Below are 19,174 nucleotides of genomic sequence, written 5' to 3'. Positions count from 1 at the left end.
TAACACTACAAAAAGCTTTGTTAGCTGGAGTTTTTAACTACAGTTCTCATAAGTCATGGAGGATTAGTACTGAAAATAAGAGATATTAAAATATATGATGTCTACAGACTTACGTGGGAGTTACAGGGTCTGAGCATTCTTCATTATCAGTGACAGTTTTAGGGTGAGAAGACACTGGTAGCAGAAATACTTCTTTTCTGTTCTGGCCTGGGTTTTGCCTTAGCATGGAGCATCTGACAGTGGCATTTGCCATTGCAGAATTTTGAAGCTTGTGAAAAGCCACAAACATAAACAAACTGGTCCTCTGTTTAGCAGCCTTGGTCTGTAAATGTGCAGAATTTTGTAAACCAGCAATACCTTTATCTATGTAAATGATACTTTCTTTTAAAACAGAGATTAGTAATGATAGTTTGCACTTGCATAGCACTGTTTTAAAGTGATTGAATAATTTCTGTTTCTCTACACCTAATAATCCTGTGAGGCAGACTCAGAAAATACCTGTAGCAAAGAACTTGTCCATGCATGAAAAGCAAAATGATTGAAGAAAAAAAAAAAAAAGATAAAAAGCTGCAGAAAATTAGTCTGCTTCACAAAGCTATTAAATTGTTCCTACCCCTGAAGCTTTACAAATGTGCTAATTATTGTGTTCTGGTCATGTAATATGTTTCTTCACAAAGTTAAGGTGCTTTCCTGTTGCCCAAGCCCTTGTGCCGTCAGGGTGAGGGGAAGGCCTGGCAGGCTGTGTAACATGGGGCAATGAATCTTCCCTTCAGACAGCTCATGCTTCAGGTCTGAACACCCAAAAATGCTTCATAGATGTTCTGAGCTGCCTAGCAATGAAAATTCTCTAATTCTAGCTGACCTAAAAAAGTAAGTAGACTACTGAGCAAAGGGCTACTCCCAGTATAAAACAATACCACCCCCCCCAGCAAGTATTTACGTTTTGCCCCCTTGTGCGCTCCTGTTTCGTAACCAACGATTTGCCAAACCTGTGACAGTGGTCTCTTGAAACAGGCATTCAGGACGTACTGTATAGGTGGTTTCTTTTCCTGTATCTCAGGCATGGCCAGATCTTTGAGCCCAATGCTCCTTTCCAGTTGCCATACTTGCTTAGTGGATTCTACCATGCAGCCTAGTTAGAAACATGAACTGCCATGAGACCCAAGAAAGCCAGTAGGTACCAGAACCCCATCATTGGAGAGGGACTTTTTACAAGGGCATGTCGGGACAGGACGAGGGGGGATGGCTTTAACCTGATAGAGGGGAGATTGAGATGAGATACTAGGAAGAAGTTCTCTTCTGTGAGGGTGGTGAGGCACTGGCACAGGTTCCCCAGAGAAGCTGTAGCTGCCCCATCCCTGGCAGTGTTCAAGGCCAGGTTGGACTGGGCTTGGAGCAACCTGATCTAGCGTGAGGTACCCCTGCCCATGGCAGGGGGTTGGAACTGGGTGAGCTTCAAGGTTCCTTGCAACCCAAGCCAGTCTGTGATTCTGTAATCCTGTGGTTTGCATTTTGTAGTTGAATGTAAAACAGTGCCGCTCATGCTGTCTCAGCCTTGGAGAGATTCTGTAGGTAGACACATTGGCCATTATCAGTAATTCATATGCAGTGAGAAATAATGTGTGCATTTGCATGCATAGTTGCATGTTATGTTTGTACACACAACTTCTTCAGCTGATGTATAGGAGGAAATCAGTATTGCCGATATATGCAAAATCTGGAAAAACTACTGAGGCAGCAGTTGGTCCAACTGGGCTGGTCCAGAGTCTCAGAGCAGGGCCCATTTTCCTCTGTTCTTCTTAGGAAACCACTTCATTAAACTCAGTTTCATTGGATTTAGAGACTAGATACTTGTGACCAGTGGAAGGTTGTAGGCCATGCATGGGTTAGCAATCACTGGCAGAACTGTTCCATTCAGAAATCTGTCTGCATATCTGTTGTTTGTTTTTTGAGTTGGCAAATCAGGCATTGACATGCAGTTGTAATGGAGACTTGCCAGTGAGAGTTACCTGTTTTGGAGCACAACCTGTGAAGTGTTGAGATCTATTTGAACCATTTTATCTAGAGACAGAAAACATTTTATCAGTTATTTGTGGCGTTGCACACCCTCAGATAAAATGGTGGGTTTAAATGGGTGTATTAATGACTTTTCTGAAAAGTGACAACATATTTAAGATGAGACAGAAGCCTGATAGATTACAGTGAACTGTAACAGATAGTTTTGGATGCAAACTCAAATATTTACCAGTTTTCCAGCTTAGCTGAAATTTTAGAAGGTGGCAGTAACATTGTAGTATGTTGGACCTCCTAGAACAGATGCCCCTGTCTCCGAGTGCTGTTTCTCCCTCCTTCTCACTTACATAGCTTCTTTTTGTACAGACAGTGTCTTGAACACTTCTCAAGCTTCCCAGTAGAGAGACCCAAGTTGTAGAGCAGCGCAGGCATCGCCAGCAACTCTGGAACGTTTCCAGTGAGCCGTCTGTGGTTTGATACAAAATCCGTACTGTGTGGCATGTTGCACTGTCATTCAAAGAAAGAGATGTGGAGGCACTGTCTCAATGAGAAGTTTCACAGAGTTGTAGTACTGAATTCTTCTCCTTGACACTCCAAATTAAGAATTTAGTTTAAGGTTTCCTGAATATCCAGGTTTCCTGAATAATCAGCAGATATGGGCAAGCACTTGCAAGGATGATTCACTTATCCTAAGTATATAATATAGGTTAGACTGAATGGCTGACTTGTAGACAGCTGCAATTAGGTTGAAAGAATCCATCAGGGAAGAGAATATGGCATTAACATTAGCATACATCCGACTATCCTGAGAGCCCTAGAACTACTCAGACTTGCATCATGGATCCCACACTCCTCTTGTGTAAGCTCAGGGAGGAGAAATTCAAAAAAAGAACATCTCTACAGGCGAAATGTTAGTCTGTTTGCTTTGGACATATATGATATAAACAGACTCCTCAACCACTGTTTGAATTTAGAACAGTATTTCCCTTCAACATTTAGATAATGTATTCCAATCTCAACACACCTAGTTAATATATCTCCTGCCCTCCGTCTTTTCTTCACGCCCTCTTCTCTTTAGCTGTTTGTCACTTAATTTCTTCCCCTATGGCTTTTCTTTTTCACTCACCTTTCTGTGCAATATTATTTTCAGTTGGAAAGAAAAAAAAAAAACACAAAACAAAACTTTTTAATTAGTTCACTATTTATGTATCATGACTTTTTCCTTTTACTTTATCTTTCACTTCTACCTTTGCACCTACTTTGTGTATTCAGACTGCAAACTCATTAGGACTGAGACAGTGTTTCAATATGTGCTTGACCAGAGCTGGATCATTATTTCAGTAGTGTGCTATGTAAATATTTAGTACAGTTCTGGTTGTAAGATTACCATGTATTTCTCTGAATTTTGATAAGACAACTGATTGAACAGCTGTAGTCCTTGGATAGCGTATAACCATCCCTGATTAATCCAGCCCCACTTATAACATGGGGAGCTTCTTCATTTTGTGGAGAGTACAGTCATAGTATAAAGCAGGTCTGTTAATTGTACATGTGATTTGGCGTGGCACTATGCGGTGCCAAATACTCCGTGTTCTCAAGCGTCACAGAAGGTAAATCCTCCTGGTATTTTTGTCTTTCCCTTGTGTCCCTTCACATGTAGCAAATCATCTTTAAAACATCTTGGAGGTTTTTCTTTGGAATGAAAGCGTTTGTTCAGACAATTGTCTGTACTTTCCTTTTCTGTCACTGAAACATAGTGATTAATGCTGCGCATGCTGCATTACAAAACCCCACCCATTTCTACTTGCATGTTACTAGAACTTCTTCAGCCATCTGAAATCCTCTAGGGATTCATTTTACAGAAATATACAGAATTAAATTTTATGTGTACAGGTATCTCTGAAAGAGTTTCACTTTGCAACAGCCAGTGTTTAAATAAACAAAGTTTTAAATTCAGATTCAAGAGTTTAGATTTTAAGTACTTTGTATAGTTTCCTGGCCAGGGGACAGGACATTTGGTGTATCCAAATGAATCACAGTTTGAACTGAATTCTTCTGGATATTATCATGTTGCTTCTGTAAAGCAGGTAAGACTGGAAAGCTGCACTAAAGAGGCACATACTAAGGTTCAGCATTCTGAAAAGTAAAACAGCTTTTATGAAATCTGTCACAAAAGTGTGTTTAGTAATGGGTTTTAATTTTGCCAGGTGCCTTTAAAGTCCCTGTTTAAATAATCTCTTTGTAGTATTGGAAGCCACCACAAAACATCACTGTCCTGCAGATAAGGTAAAAATGAAAATTACCCTGGTTTTATTTTACATTATGTAAGTGGTGGAAAATAAGAGGTTTAGAATAGTGTTCAAGTGTTTTACATATTATTAGCTATATATAAAAAAAGTATTTTCATATTAGCAATGTGTCCTTTAGCAGACAAGCAGGGATATGTAGGTAGAAGTATATTTATCAGCTATTCTTAGTGGAAGCCTTCTCTCAACACCTGATGTTAGCAATGATTAATTTTGATGGCTCAGATTATGCTTTAACTTTAAAAAAAAAATAAAAATAGGAAATACATGTGATAGATATGCTTATTTTAACATGGGTTGATCTAGTCGTGATTAGTCAATCATAGTCACCTGAAAAGTAGAAAATTTTAGAATGCTCTATTTAAAAGTCATTTGTCTTCATAATCAATTTAGAAAATGTATTCATTGCTGTGATTTTAAAATGGTAATATAGCATCTGTAAGTATTGCAGAACAAGAAGAAACTGAGTCATGTCCATTATGCAGAAAACTTGTTTGTCTCCTGAATTACTTAAAATACTGAGAAAATTGTAACATGAACAGGAAAGTAAGAGATTCATAACAAATGAGTTTAAAAATAGCTTGCCTAAGACCTAAATACAGTTATGGGAGGACAGTTTGGCACCATTCTCTCCACAAGATAAATGTAATAGATTGTGAGATGCTGTCACTATTTGTGAACCAAATTTCAAGACTGTCATAGGATTTCTGCATGACACAGGTCTAGGCCTATTGGAATGACTTTTCAGTTGCTGTGAAAGATTATAATGTCTTCAGTGGTAAAGGGCTTACTGTTTTCTCACTAGGAAGTATTTTTAGGTTTTGTGGCATTAGTAAGAATTTTATATCTTTTCCTAGCAAGACTGTGTGAGTCGTGGCAAAGTTATGTCAGCATATGTGTCACTCCAGTAGACTACATATCATATAAAAGTTAATTAATTTCATCATAATACACATACCTAGTGTCTCAGTTGTCAAACTTTACAAGAGAAGAGGCCAGACCATATAGTCATCTCCATGTAAAATATTTGAACTCTTCTCTCTTGAAAAAATTTAGCTTCATGCCTGAATATCTTTGTTCATCTTTGTTTCATACCTGCACATGCATTTTGATATTAAGCCCAAAGGTAGTAATTCGTTCTTGTGAAGACCAGTTGGTTACTGTGCTTGATGATGACCTGGTAAGAAAGCAGTAAAGTCACTGATGGGCAAGGCTAAGATGCTCCTGAAATGTGTATCTCCTAAGAAGTCTGTAACCATTCGGCAGCTACCTCAGTTAGAATTGCAAGATGCAGCCTGTGAGAACATCAGATAAACTTGTTCATTCAGTACATTTTCACCATGTAAACAGACACATCACAATGGCCCTGAAGCTGTAGCTGAGAGCATGGCAGAGAATCAGTGCCACGTGTTGCCACTGCATTGAAGGTACACTCAGTGTCCCTGGCAGGCTTAGCCACCTGTTAAATCCTTCCCCCACTGCCCAAATAAGAAGAGCAGTTCCAGTGAAGGTATATAAAAATCTGAAGTCTAGGTACTATGATAATAGAAATAATTACTGGTGATTATAAATGAAGTATTAATAAAAAGGCAGAAAAGGGAAAACATAATGCAGGGGGTGCATTATGGGCATCATAAGCAGAAGAGGAAACAGAAACAGGAACTCAATTCTGTACCACAGACTGTTCCTGTTCTCTTGTGTGGGCTTTATGGAATGGCAAGAGTTCTGCTTCAAAGAGAAATAAGCAGGGTATAAAGCTCCCCAACTAGGAGTCTGCATCTTTCATTTTCCCAGCATTCCTAAAATTTTTCTTCCCCCTAAACCAAATCCCTTCAGCTTTGGTGACTTCAGTGTTCATGGAGTTGCAGTAAATGGAACTAGAAGGGATCTAGAGAGGTCATTAACCCATCTCCCTGCCCCAAGGCAGGACTGCAGCCGTAGTAGACTAATAAGCATTTATTTTATGGTCAAAGATCGAAATAGACTGCACTGTAAAGATTTTTTTTTTATAGTTTAATTTTGGGAAGTTTGGGCTCAGTTGTTAAAACTTCATATAACTGTTCACAGAGTCATAAGGTTAACTTCAGTGGAATTACTTTAATATATATGAACTTAAGAATTAACTACCACCTCTTTTTCTATGAGATTCAATGGTTTTGCATCACTCATGTTACTATGTATTTGTTTGCTACAATATTGCAGTTATAATAGCATAAAAAATATTATAATGATTTTTTAATAATATGAAGAATAATTACTTTCAGTTAAAACCTGCGTACTGTTTCTGTGCATTTTGTAATGAGGTATAATCAGCATCAGGAAAGGTTGTTAGGAAAACTGCTGGTCAGTCCTCTTAATGCTGAAGAGAAAAAAGTCTTACACTGGAAAGGTTAGTTTTAGTACTAAATCTGTAAAATAATCCCTTTGATACAATAAGCTACACTGGCAAAGCACTTGCTAGTGTTTTTATCTGCTAGGGATTTTGTTGGTTTAAAAAATAGATTACACTCCACCCAAATATACCAGCAGACTGGAAGTTCATCGTGAATAGAATAGCCATGACTTGAATCTTTGCATCCCAGTTTTTTAAGGCAAACCAGGTCAGAAAACTATCAGTACTGTATTTGGTCCTCAGTGCTGGGACTGGACTAACTGACTACTCAATGTCCCTTCTGGCCTGTCATTTTACGTATTCTTATCTTCCACTGCTACTCCCCCCCCCCCCCCCCCCCCCTTGAGAACAAATAAAGTAATTAGAAGTTTTCTTCAGGCAGAGGGAGGAGCAGGGGCCAAGTATGTAATAAGTTTTGTCTCAACTGTTTTCCTTTCCTAATGCATGCCCTAAAGCTGTATGCTGAGCTGGCTTCAGTGTAATTGTTCCCTATCACTGCAAAGCCTTCAGGTTCTGTTTCAGGCGGGAAGCACCAGCACTCAGATCATGCCCCTTCCCTGGCTACGCCTCCTTCCATAGCCAGTTATTTCTTAATCGATGAAGCTTAGAGTCTGATTCTGAAGATCCTAAATTTAAACCTTCCTAACAGCCTGCATGGGTGAAAAGGGTGTGATCATGTAGGTTGTTTACTATAGTAATGCAGATACACAATTAACTTGCACAAAGGAATTTTACTCCAGCATTCCCTAGTTTTTCACACGGACAAAGTTTACCTTTCTTTGATACAGGCTCTTAAGATACTATCACATGGAAGGCAATTAGAGGTTCCTCTTTTCACTTGCATATTTACTTTTGCCAGCCTATGACCATTTTGCCTTAAAATACTGTTGGCCTGCCAGTTTGCTGTAGGCTTCAGGAAGTTTTGTGTTTATACATGTGCTGGAATGTTTTAGTGAAAATCTTCAATTATTTAAAAGAATAAACAGCAGCAGGGAATGGAATATTGGCAGAAATGGGCAAGAGAAAGCCAGGACTGGCAGGAGCAGAAATTAAGCACTTGGACGCAGAAAACTGAGACTGGGATTGCCAATGTGAGCAAAATCAGCTTGATTCTTATCAGACTGATAAGAGAGATTTAAAGGGATGGAGGTCATAGCCTCAGAAATAGCAGAGTCTGGCCACCAGAAAACATTTGGTCCTAAATTAGAACTTCAAATGTAATTGGTTTCTGTGGTCAGCATACCTGTGAAAATGTCTGATCATTCTCTAATGGTGGTGTTCGAAAAGGATCACCTATTCGTGCTATTACTTACTGCCTTCATTCCAGGAACCACAGCGTCTCTATCAGTGCCAAAAATAAAGGTCTTTTGTTTAACCTGTGGATGTCTAAGTAATGCCATGCAATGAATTTCCAGTTTGTGGTTTATAATTTAGAATACTTTTAATGATGTTAAAATATTTAATAGTACTAATACTTGCAGCCATTTTTATGTTTTTAAGCTGCAAAAGGGAAATGTAAGGAATGGTGATTTGAAATGCCTATTTAGACTTTATTCAGAGGAAATGTGTGTGTGCACTGTGAATCAGATCTTAATGGCAGGGTAACACTCAGTTGTTTTCAGAGGACTCTAGTGTTGTTTACTGTTCCAAATACATCTGATCTGAGGATGAATGTGGCACACACAGTAAAATGTGCTTCCTGGAGAACCAGTGATTTGCTGTCATGTTTGAAAATTAGGATTGTAGAGATGGCAAGGATTGCAGGAAGGATGGCCTCATAATTAAGACAATTGAAGGATATTGTAGAAAGTATGATGTGTCTCTGCTTATACCACTGAGCTTCTGTGTGATCACATTGCTTCAACCCAGCACTTTTATTTCTGTACTCTTATTTTCTGTCTCTTGCTTTCTGAGTGCCTAACTGGAGGTTCTTGAAGAATTACTAGGTACTCACAGCTGCAAATAAAGTTAGCATTTGATCATGTGAAACGCTGTACAATGCCAAACATTCTGGAAAAGCAAGTCCTAAATGCCTCAGTTTGTGTTTCTGAAATTATTAGACAACTTTGCCATGGGATTTATGTGCCTCAATTTCCTGTCCCTAAAATGGAGGTAACTTTACTGCCTTATCTCCCAAGAATATTAGGAAAATAACGGTATTTGCAAAGCATTCTAGTGCTGCATACTGACATGTGCCATTCTCTCTTCAGAACCATTCTCTCTTTAGAACAAGGCTTGAATAGCATACGATAAATATATCAGAAAAGTTCAGAGTAAACAGTGGCAAGAAAATGGAATAGTGAATAGCTAGTCACTAAGTGAGCAGTGTGCATCCTCCTCACTAAGATGGGGCAAGAAGAGTATATGTGTGTATAATGAAACACTGCATTATAACAAACACATTTATAAAAGCCTAGTTCAGTCCCACCATCCAGTCTGAGGATCTTTAATTTTTCCTTTTCCTATTTGAGTCTTTGCAAATTTATAAACATCAAGGACTTTTTTTTTTCATTTGGACCACATTTGAAGTCCAGGCCAGCATGGCAGGATTTACAGTTGTTCCCTGTCTGTGGTATTAGTCAGTCCCTGCGTAAGAAGATTTTGCCGAGTTTCAGTTCTGTTTGCTCTTCATGACCTTGCTCTGAATTCATTTGGCAGACTTGGCAAGAGGGTCACTAATTGCAGGAGGAAGACAGTGGAACTACATTTTCCCGAGAGCAAGCGAACTCTCCTGCTCCCAGTGGGAGCAGAGAGATGCTAACAGTGTGTGGGAGAAGGTTGGATTAGTTGTCTTGTCTCTGCACCTCCCACATACCAGATACCCTGTACCCTGCTAGCAGAGTACTGTACACTTTTTTGGAAAGAAAATGTGACTGAAAGATGTGCCAAGTGCTCCCCTGCACTTCCCGGCTTTCCCTCATCCTTTGTTTTCTGGTGGTCACAGCCCCCCTCATACAATCCAAGTTGTATGCTGGTTCTTTCCTCCCAAATGTTTTTCTCAGCAGACAAACAAGATGATAGGCACATGCCCTGGTTTGTGTTGTGTTGATGTAGAAATGCAGCATCATGGAGCACAGTTCACATCCACAGCCATGCTTAGTCTTTTTAGGAATAAGGAAAGAATTGTAAGTGAAGGATACCATGCGCATCACTGATTTTAATACAGTGACATGTAAGAGCTAAAGTTACTAAATTATATATACAGGGGATGGGTTTTTGTTACATACTGTGCTTCACAGGCAAAGTGCTACAAGTAAACACACACATTTGTCCTATTTCAGTGCAGAGGACTGTAATCTCACCCTGGGCACAGGCTTTCCTACTCCACATGTGTTACTGTATGCATTCCCTTCCCATACTGAAGATAAATAACATTCTTCTCCCTCCACTGCCCACAGCCAGGAGTAGCTGGTGGTAGGAAGCACTTTGGAGCACCTCTCAAGTTACAGCTCATTGTAATCCCAGAGCTAGCAATGAATTGAACATCTGTAAATACAGATTTTTCTTATATAAATATTTAATATAAATAAATATTTTTAATTACATTCTTATCCCACAAATGTTGCAAAGGTGTTGAATAAAGGCAGCTATATTTATGCATTGTGATAAAAGCAAAACCATAGTAAACGCAGAGAATACAGATAGCCCACACAGCCTCCTAATACAGTTATGGCTCCTAAACAGCCATTGCTGTTATCCTGTTCCCTTCAGAAGTATGTGCATTCTAAAGGAAGAGCCACACAATTTAGCCTTTGCCTACTAAATCTTTCAAGAAATATGCTTCTTCCATGATACCAGATTCATAAATTATTGCACTGGGTGGGAGATGCTCAGCTGTTTCATCTCACCAGCTTTCAGTACTGCACTGTGTCCAAAAGCAAGCCAAATAAAGCCTCAGGTTTACATTCATTTTCACCTTACTTTACCACAGCTAAATGGTAATGTCATGTCTTTTGTGTATCTATCTCCAGTGTAAAAGAACCTCAGAGGGAGAGTTGAAATATTTTTTGTCATAGCTGAAAAATAAGGTTCATTATGCAAGGACTGTGTGCTTGTGGACAACCATGTAGCCTGTGTCTCAGTTTCCTCATCTGTAAACTGGATATAATGTTCTTACAACTAACAAGGGATGGCAAGGTTTGATCAGCATGTATGGTTGCCTTATACAGATACAACTACTATCACTGCTTGGTTTTATCAGCAACTATAAGTAGAACATGAAGAAGAAACATTTAGCAGGATAATGCTGCAACCAGGGTGAGCCCTCTCCATTTTCTGACCATGCCACAAAGTATACATGTTTGAAACAAAACTATACTTATATTGTAATGCCATAGAAATCAAAGGATTTGATGTAGGGGGTGACATATAGGCAAAACACTTGTTTTTAAAGGAAAAATGCCCAGAGATATAATTAAATACCTCGAGGACATTTGGATATTGTTTAGATTTTCATGATAAAAAATATATTCCAATTTACAGAATCTAGTGTATAGAAAACATACAAAACTGTTCCTAGCTCAGCCTAAAAGAGCGTCTAGGGAGTGTTTTATGTGTGTTGATCAGTCAGGAAAAAGACTGCATTCTGAAATATGCTATGGAAAATAAATTCTGCAATTATTCTTTTCTTTCCTGTCTTTATATTCTCTCTCTCCCTGTCTCCCTCCTGCCACAGCGACTGCATTTGCCTCCAGACTTGTCAGACACAGTGAGCCGCACAAGCAAACAGGAGCTGGCAGGATCCGCCAAACTGCTGAGCTCAGGATGTGGTGCTATGGCCATCGGCAAGAAGCACCTGGACTTCTAGTGATTTCTGCTTAGCAGTTTCACTCAGATTTGTATGACACTCTAATTATGAGTGTTAATGACTTATATAAATATTTTTCTTAATGATTTGACCCAGCAGTCTTTAAAAATACATGTGATCATATGGTGCCACCTTTTTTTTTTTCTTTTTGTTCTGGGTTTTGTGGTTTTTTTAACTAATTTTGGGCTTGTTTGGATTTTACTTCTGTTATGTTGGGTCCTGCCATTGTTCTGCTCGACTGTAAACATGCAGTATTTCGTTCCTTTCCTTAAAATAAAAAAATTACTCTTACCATTTCATTTTTAGATGGGCTCATTTTTACAGTTTAAAAAAAAGGCTGTTTTTTCCAATGGAATTTTTATATACTTTCATGCCATTTTTTGTACAAATAATAAGTTGGACGATTCATTGAAATAAAGGAATGAAATTAAGCAGTGCATTGTCATGTGTTATTCCAAAAGCAAACTACACAGTTAAGGTTTTAAAGCATTTTTTGTAGTTGAAATACCACTCTTTAATGGAAGGAAATATTTACATTAGTTTATTAAATATGTAAGATAAATTTAAAATATGTAAGATAGATAGGTTTTATTCTAATACATCAGTAATTAAGAATGGTGGGGGTTTTAATCAGCAGTATATTATAGATCATTATTTTGCCTTTGGGCTTACTACATTCATTAAAATGCACTTGAATGGAATTTACTAGCCATAGAGAAAAGAAATTATTTCCTTCTGTAGTTCAAAACAGTAATCCTAAACAATTGAAGTCAGCAGTATGAAATTATGTCAACAGACGTAATTCAAGATTGAAATTCAAACCGACAGCTACATTAATGCTAGAAAAACAGAAGAGTGCATTTGAGCTTGGGGAAGGGTATCACAGCATGCTGGTCTAAAGCAGGGCAGAATATACAACTAATTCAGCTTCTGTACCCTTAGATATACAATTTGTGAACTTCCAACTATTTTGTATGTATCTCTGCATGTATTTCATCAAATAAAAGAATGGTAAGGTGAAGCTGACCTGTAAATTAAAGTGGTTTGCATTCTTTCTTCTGAGGCTGACTTCCATTTTGAAAGGTAATACCTTCTTCTCTGCAGAAGTTCCAAGCCACCCAGCTGTAAGATTGCATTACAGTTTCAAAATTTCGTCTTTATAATAGTGTATTACATGGCTGGAGTGAAATTGACTCTTCAAAGAACATGTTAATAGGATGCAATAACGGTAACTTATTTTGATGGGTTTGGAACCAAGAGCTGGTTAAGTGGTTTGCTTTTTTTCTCCTGCAATCCAGGTTCTTCTTTATTTTTTTCTTGACAACGCTGTGTAAAACAAAGACATAGCTTTTAAAACTGTCTAACTAATATGATGAATGTCAATCACTTAAAAAACTCCACTGTAGCATAAACACATACTGTATACAGCTTTTATTCTGAATTAGAATAATTGAATCAATGACAGTGATTTACCAGGATGTCAAATCTATCCATCATATCCTGTCACTACCAGTTTATTTTTTGTGATCAAAATCAAAAAGACTACTATTTTGTCATCAGCTATTTCATTAGTAGTAACAATCAGGTTTTCTCTTCTACATTTTTTAGATATGCCTGTTACATTTTTTATTTCTAAAGACACAAATCCTTTTTAAATCTTTTCAAAATAAAGTTTCAGAACTGAACTGTCAGTTTAATAAAGCAAAAAGACATCTACTTTCCTGTGCCAGTGTATTTAAAATATTATCATTGATGTCTCAAACATTTTTTCTCTTTTTGTGTTATGTGTAACATTGAATGGAAGTTTTCATTAGCTACTTAATTGTGCCTTTTGAAAGCATGAAATAATTTAAATACGTAGGATAAAGTGATTTTTAACAAAGGAGAAGTTTTGCATAGTACGTCTTTCTAGTGTAAATAACACAAAACAGAGTATGTCTTTGTGAAATATAGTCACAGGACATACAAATTGCTACAAATATACTTAAATAGGTCATTAACTTCACATACAGGGGAGATAATATCATGAAAGTCACAGTCAGATTCTAGTTAGCAAATTAACTGAAAATTCTTTTCAAGTAGCATATATAGTCCATCTATGTAAATGTGTATACGTGTGTCCTATACATTTATAAGTTCAATTTCAAAAATTGTGGTATCAAAGCTGACAAATATTTTGTCTAATAAAAGGAATTTCTTCTGCAAATCTTGAATATTTTTTTCTAAGTCACTAAACATGCTTCATAAAGTAAGTGTTAGAGTATACAGATGTGCATTGTTCTTTACCTAAGGCAAAAACATAAAGCAAAAATTCTCTTCTTTGCTTCCAAAATATCACATCAGTTACACCACATGACAGTGACTTGGTTAATACAGCAAACTGGTAAGTGAAATAATGGCATGTACATGCTGCCTGATAGTATGTAGCTATGTAGTAGATAAAGTGTAGATTTTATTCATTGCACCGAAAGCAATTTTGACTTGGGAAGCAGGAAAAGCATTTACATGGTGATTTTCTGTGGTTTTTCCCCATAACCACTCTGTGACTGTCAAGTTCCTGGTATAAAACATCCTTCAGTTCCTTCTTCTCTTGGTTTGAAGAGAAACACTTCACTAAGGGGTGCAGCTCAGGTAATTGAAGAATGGGTGCAGCCTCTCTTGACAGGCAGTTGCAATGTGCTGCCAGCTTCTTTCTGCATTTCCAGAGCCCCTTTGTTGGGTTGTGTGGAAAATCTGTGCCATTCTTAACACCTGCTCAGAGGGCTCTTTTCTGCAAAGATTGAGGTATGAGGCTTTTCTGTTTGTTGTAATTTTTTAAGCAGAACTTCCTGCTTTTAAGCAGGCTACAAACTGAAACCGCCAAACTCAGCAAGGAAACAATAGATTCATCCCGGTGAAGACATCCCCAATTCAGCACAAGAACCTGATCATCACAGAATTGTGACTCACAGTCAAGAAAGCAGTAATGAAATTTAAAACATTGTGTCTTTAATATGTCAAATAAGAACTCTTCATATAATTTCTGTTGTGTTGAGGTTTTCAAAATATAAGTATTGGGAACATGAATAATATTATGATGGATTAAGTCTTCTTCAATGTTTGTAAAGAATTTCAGAAGCAATTTCAAGATGCAGCTGAATTCAGTTTTCTGTAACGGCAGCTACAAGCATTTGAAAATGGGCATTCAGCCACTTCAGATTTGATATGCATGGTAGTGCGCGCTGTAAATCTAATGTAAAATATTGATGTTGCTCCAAAGACAGCTTTTGGAAAAGTACAAAAGTCTAACTTACAAAAATCCTTTACTGTGCCAGTAGTGGAAAGTGAGCTATTAATGAAGTTTTTCTGAACCCACAAGGTTGTAACACACTGTTTAAAAAAGTATATACATTACAAGAATTACACACAAACTCATTTAAACCTCTATTTCTCCAGGATCAGATATTAGAAATTTAATAAAGTGTTATTATTTTGCCTGTGCTGAAGAAATGTCATCCGTAACCACACAGCACAACAGAAATAGGAAAGAAGATGCTTTTATGCCTTTAAGAGGTGGTAGAAGCGTGTACTACCCTCCATGACTTCTCTTGAGCTTTTTATTTTCTCTTGTGAGGTACCTGAGTGCAAGGCCTACATTTCTTTTTTTAATCACACTCTGAGCACATGATGCTGCTTATTCAATAATAAATGTACCTGTGTAGAAAAAAGAATGAAAATGAACCCTCTTCATCTTAGGAAAAAAGGCAGCTCAAATAGAGAAAAAAAAAAAAAGGCAAACAAATGCCACCACAATTTTTTTTGTTGCTTCAGTTTCTACTCTAATATAAGCAAATGTTAGGCTAGTTTGGTTTGCTTTGCAAAAGCAAAATCTATATTTCAGCAGTTAGATTTTTCAGATGTGTTGAGCATCAGCCATCCTGGAGCATCTGCTGAAAACTTGACTGATGATTTAAACTCCGCCTTTAAATGATTTTGAAAGTTACTAGGCACATCGAACTAATTTACAGACCTTCTGTTCATATCAAAAAGAAGACATCAAGCCATCTTTTGGTTTCTCTGGTGCTGTAGATCTTAATCAAAAAATGCTTCCAGAGAAGTCAGTGGTAGTCCAGGAACAAGGTGGTAGGATTAGGTCCAGTGAGTCTTTTTTAAAATGCTAGCAGACCTAGACAGTTTGTAGCTGCATATTCCTCTATTTAAAAATGTATTTTAGTGTCTTCTGGCACTGACTGTAAATCTTAATTCCAAAATGTAGCAGGAATCAAAAAGAAGGTCTTTACTCTCTGCTGGCAGAGTTCGGGTCTGAATGTTCATGCCTTCAGAGTGCTCTCAGCACTTACGGCATTGGGGTATTCTCTTCAAAGTCTTGAAACAAGTAAATTTTGGTGCACTTTCAGGTGCTTTTCTTAGAGTCAGGTTGGAGCAAATGCACTAAGGAAAGCTCTTGCTGAAATTTCATAGGGCTAGACTTAAAGCTAAACTAATGAATAAAGCTGAACTCAGTCAAGACCAGATAGAGAGTGATGGGCATAAGGAAGCATTTGGAAGAATTCTCCAACATGGTGAAATTTCCATTTATGGTACTTCCCAGCCTACAGATAGCTCAGGATAGCTCAATGGTTTTGGGAAATTACTTGAACCAGAAGGATTTCGATAGCACAGTCTTGGAGATACTGGAGTAACAAGTCCATCTGTGTGGGAGAGAGCCTTCCTAGGAGTCATCTCAACATTGGGTGGTTCTTCCCAAGTAGCAAAGAGTCATAGATGTGTAGCTTCAAACCTACACCATCAATATGCCAGCTTCAGACAAGCAAATCATACTCTATCACACCAAAATACTGTGAAAGAGTTTGGAAACACAAGCAATATGGTAGGTAGGAACCATTTGCCTGATTGAGAGAACAGAACAGAGACAGTAAAAGAATACATGCAGGAAAGCAGAATGGGGTTCATTTTGCAGTCCTTGCCTATAGAAGGCTCTATGAAGTCTTAAATATGTCCTAGCCCAAACAGGTGTAAATCAACAGCAGTTCATGCAGATCAACTGAATCATAACTTTGAAAATCATCAGACCCAACTGAACCTTAGTTTAAATAAGAATAGATGGGTTTGGATGCATATTTTCCAAAGTAACAGTGTTAACTTAAATTCAGAGAAATCAAAGTGGACAACTTGCTTCTTTAAAAGAAAAAAAAAAAAAAATAATAAAATTTAAATGACTGGATTTTCATATAATCCAGTCTGACAGAAGGAGTTTTAAAAATAAATAGACCCTCCCCTACAGTATTTGGAACACAACGCTGCAGACTACAGGCTCTGAATATGAATCCAGTTTTGTAAGGAGAAATGTAAAGGGTAAAACAAACAATAGCAGGAAGAAATATAAATTTTCTTTGTTTGTGATAACATATTTATTGTAACAACCTGAAGGTCTTTATCTGCTTTGTGCAGTTCCATATAAATCAGAGTCCTTCTGTTGACCTATATGTAATTTCTATGGAATAACTGTTTATAAATTTCTCAAAATCCAGCAGCATAGGCCTGACCTGAAGGAGGTTATCTCTGAATCTGCAAACTCCTCTGGTGCAGCTGGAAAAGCTCGTATGTCCCAGGAGGGGAAGAGCTACAATTTGCAGCCCTCACCGATTTTAGCTGCTGGAGTGTACGTGAGGTCTGTCAGGTGCCTGGAGGCAATTGCAACCTCTGCTGGAGGATTTCATGCAACTTACAGATCCTGTCAGTCACCTGAAGGTAACAAGGATCCTCCTGGGTCACTCACAAAACCTCCGCTCACCATCTGACCCAGCTGCAACTCAACTTGTGAGGTAAGGCTGCAGCACCTGAGAAACCATGGACCTCTACAAGCCCAGCAAAAACAGTAGTATGGTCCTTTGTGGAGCAAAGCCCACCACCATCAGACATGTGTTTTCACCTTCACCTCATTCAAGATCATGATGGTCTCACCAGGGGTATCCTAGTGGGATATTATCCTAGAGGGAGGAAAGGAACAGAATGGAAGACCCTGAAATTCTCGTTGTGTTAAAACAGTCATCAGAGGTTCACCATGAAACTTAAGGGAAAGCAGGTTTCATGGGGACCTTTTTCTCAAGGGCCACCTTCAAAAGAAACAACAGGGATTCTGGCAGCTGGAGGTTTCATGAAAATCTGTCACACATGTTAATTGTATGCGTTAAAAGACTGATCAACTGGTTTCATTCCTTCCAAGTTTCATTTCCTCAGTCCTTAAGAAAACACATTCATCTTCAACTATTGAAAACTATCTTAGGAGAGTAACCTATCTTAAGGAAGCTAACCTAAGTAACTGCTGATACACTAGGGTTTTCTTTCTTTACATCTAAGAGAATATTAGGGGAGGAATTAATACAAAATACATTCTAAAGCAAGGAACTTGCCAATCTGGCTCCTATCCAAATTGTACTATCTTTACCACCATGCATCTCATGCAGATTGCTCCATCCTCTGCTGTTTTCTCTAAGAACTAATAAACTGATAACATAGATGGGTAAAGAACTCATTCAATGCATAGCCCAGAGGGTCATACATTTGTGTTAATAACATGTGAGAGACTTGCCTAACATCATTCTTCAGCAGTAATCCAAAAGGAGCTATATTCCATGCTTTGTTTTCCCCCTCAAAGAGCAGGAACATTTGGGCTTCGGAGGTCCCTGCTCACTTCAGCCAAAGACTTGCTGCCACAGCTGCCTTCTCTCCACAGCAAGACACATAAATACTTGCTGTCTGAACAAAACCGAACCATCACATCTACTCTCCTGTCTGTAATTCATATGCCTATTTCTAATGGAGGGGAGATATTGCATTTGGGTGTTTGTAGGTGCCAATCACACTTTTGATTAGAAACAGGGCTGCTGGAGTTCATTAAGCAAGCAGGTGTCTTGTCAAAGAAGAGTTACTTAAAAACAAGATGCTACTACACCATTCCCAGAGCAGAAGAGCCTTATCAGCTGCATGTGGCATGATGCTCAACTACTGAAGCTGAGGACAAGAGCAAATGGAAATGAACTGGGGAAAAAAGAAAAAAAAGAATGATACGTTTTTAGTTTTGCTAGTGCTGTTTGTACCATGGAAATCAAGGACAAATTTAAACCTTAGCATAACTCTAAACCTGCACGTATTACCCAGAGAAAATGAGATCACATATTTTAGTCAGTAATATCAGGAAAATCAATAAATCAATTTAAAAAAAAAAAAAAAGAAAAGAAAGAAGGTAATCCAGACACCTTTAGCCGTGGGAAGTGAATTAAATAGGACTACCAATGGCTGGAAACCATGGGGGAAGAGGTGTGTGTTATCAGTCCCAGGTTGTACTTTACAGCTGTAATCTTTCCCCCAAAGATAAATCCTATGTTAGGCCGCCTAAAGTAAAGCACCCTAAGGGGGCATTTTGCTCGCTTTATAAAAACCTTGCTAAAAAAAAAAAAATAGTTATTAAATCCACTTTCTGTATGACAGCCTGAGTGGGAAAGCAGCCCTTTCTGCCTCCTGGAGCAGGGCACACAATGACTCGTGCTTACCTTTTAAAAAACATTAAAACTGGTCTCCACACAACACGGGGCAGTTCCAACACGGTTGTCGCTGCATGCATGTCTGCTTCACCATCAGCATGTATGGCTCATC

General features: G+C 38.1%; 1 protein-coding gene across 6 annotated transcripts in view; it reads left to right on the top strand.

Annotated features, from left to right (window-relative positions):
• Nucleotides 1-14,892, top strand: part of ELP4 (elongator acetyltransferase complex subunit 4) — a 138,388-nt gene extending 123,496 nt beyond the window's left edge. For 3 of the 6 annotated variants that reach the window (XM_057411005.1, XM_057411001.1, XM_057411000.1), the window contains one exon: nt 11,387-11,949. In XM_057411005.1, coding sequence (XP_057266988.1) covers nt 11,387-11,518 — 132 coding nt within the window. In that variant the 3' untranslated portion in view covers nt 11,519-11,949. Of the gene's footprint in view, nt 1-4,220; nt 4,300-11,386; nt 11,950-14,357 lie in introns of those variants that run through there. The other 3 variants (XR_008972353.1, XM_057411003.1, XM_057411004.1) reach the window with 3 other exon arrangements.
• Nucleotides 14,893-19,174: the final 4,282 nt, after the last annotated feature.

Source organism: Pezoporus wallicus, unplaced genomic scaffold (assembly GCF_028554395.1).
Source record: "Pezoporus wallicus isolate ANWC-B61680 ecotype Strahan unplaced genomic scaffold, APGP_CSIRO_Pwel_v1 contig_5958, whole genome shotgun sequence".
NCBI lineage: Eukaryota > Metazoa > Chordata > Aves > Psittaciformes > Psittacidae > Pezoporus > Pezoporus wallicus.
Note: the sequence above shows the minus strand (reverse complement) of the source record. Positions and strands in the feature narration are given on the sequence as shown.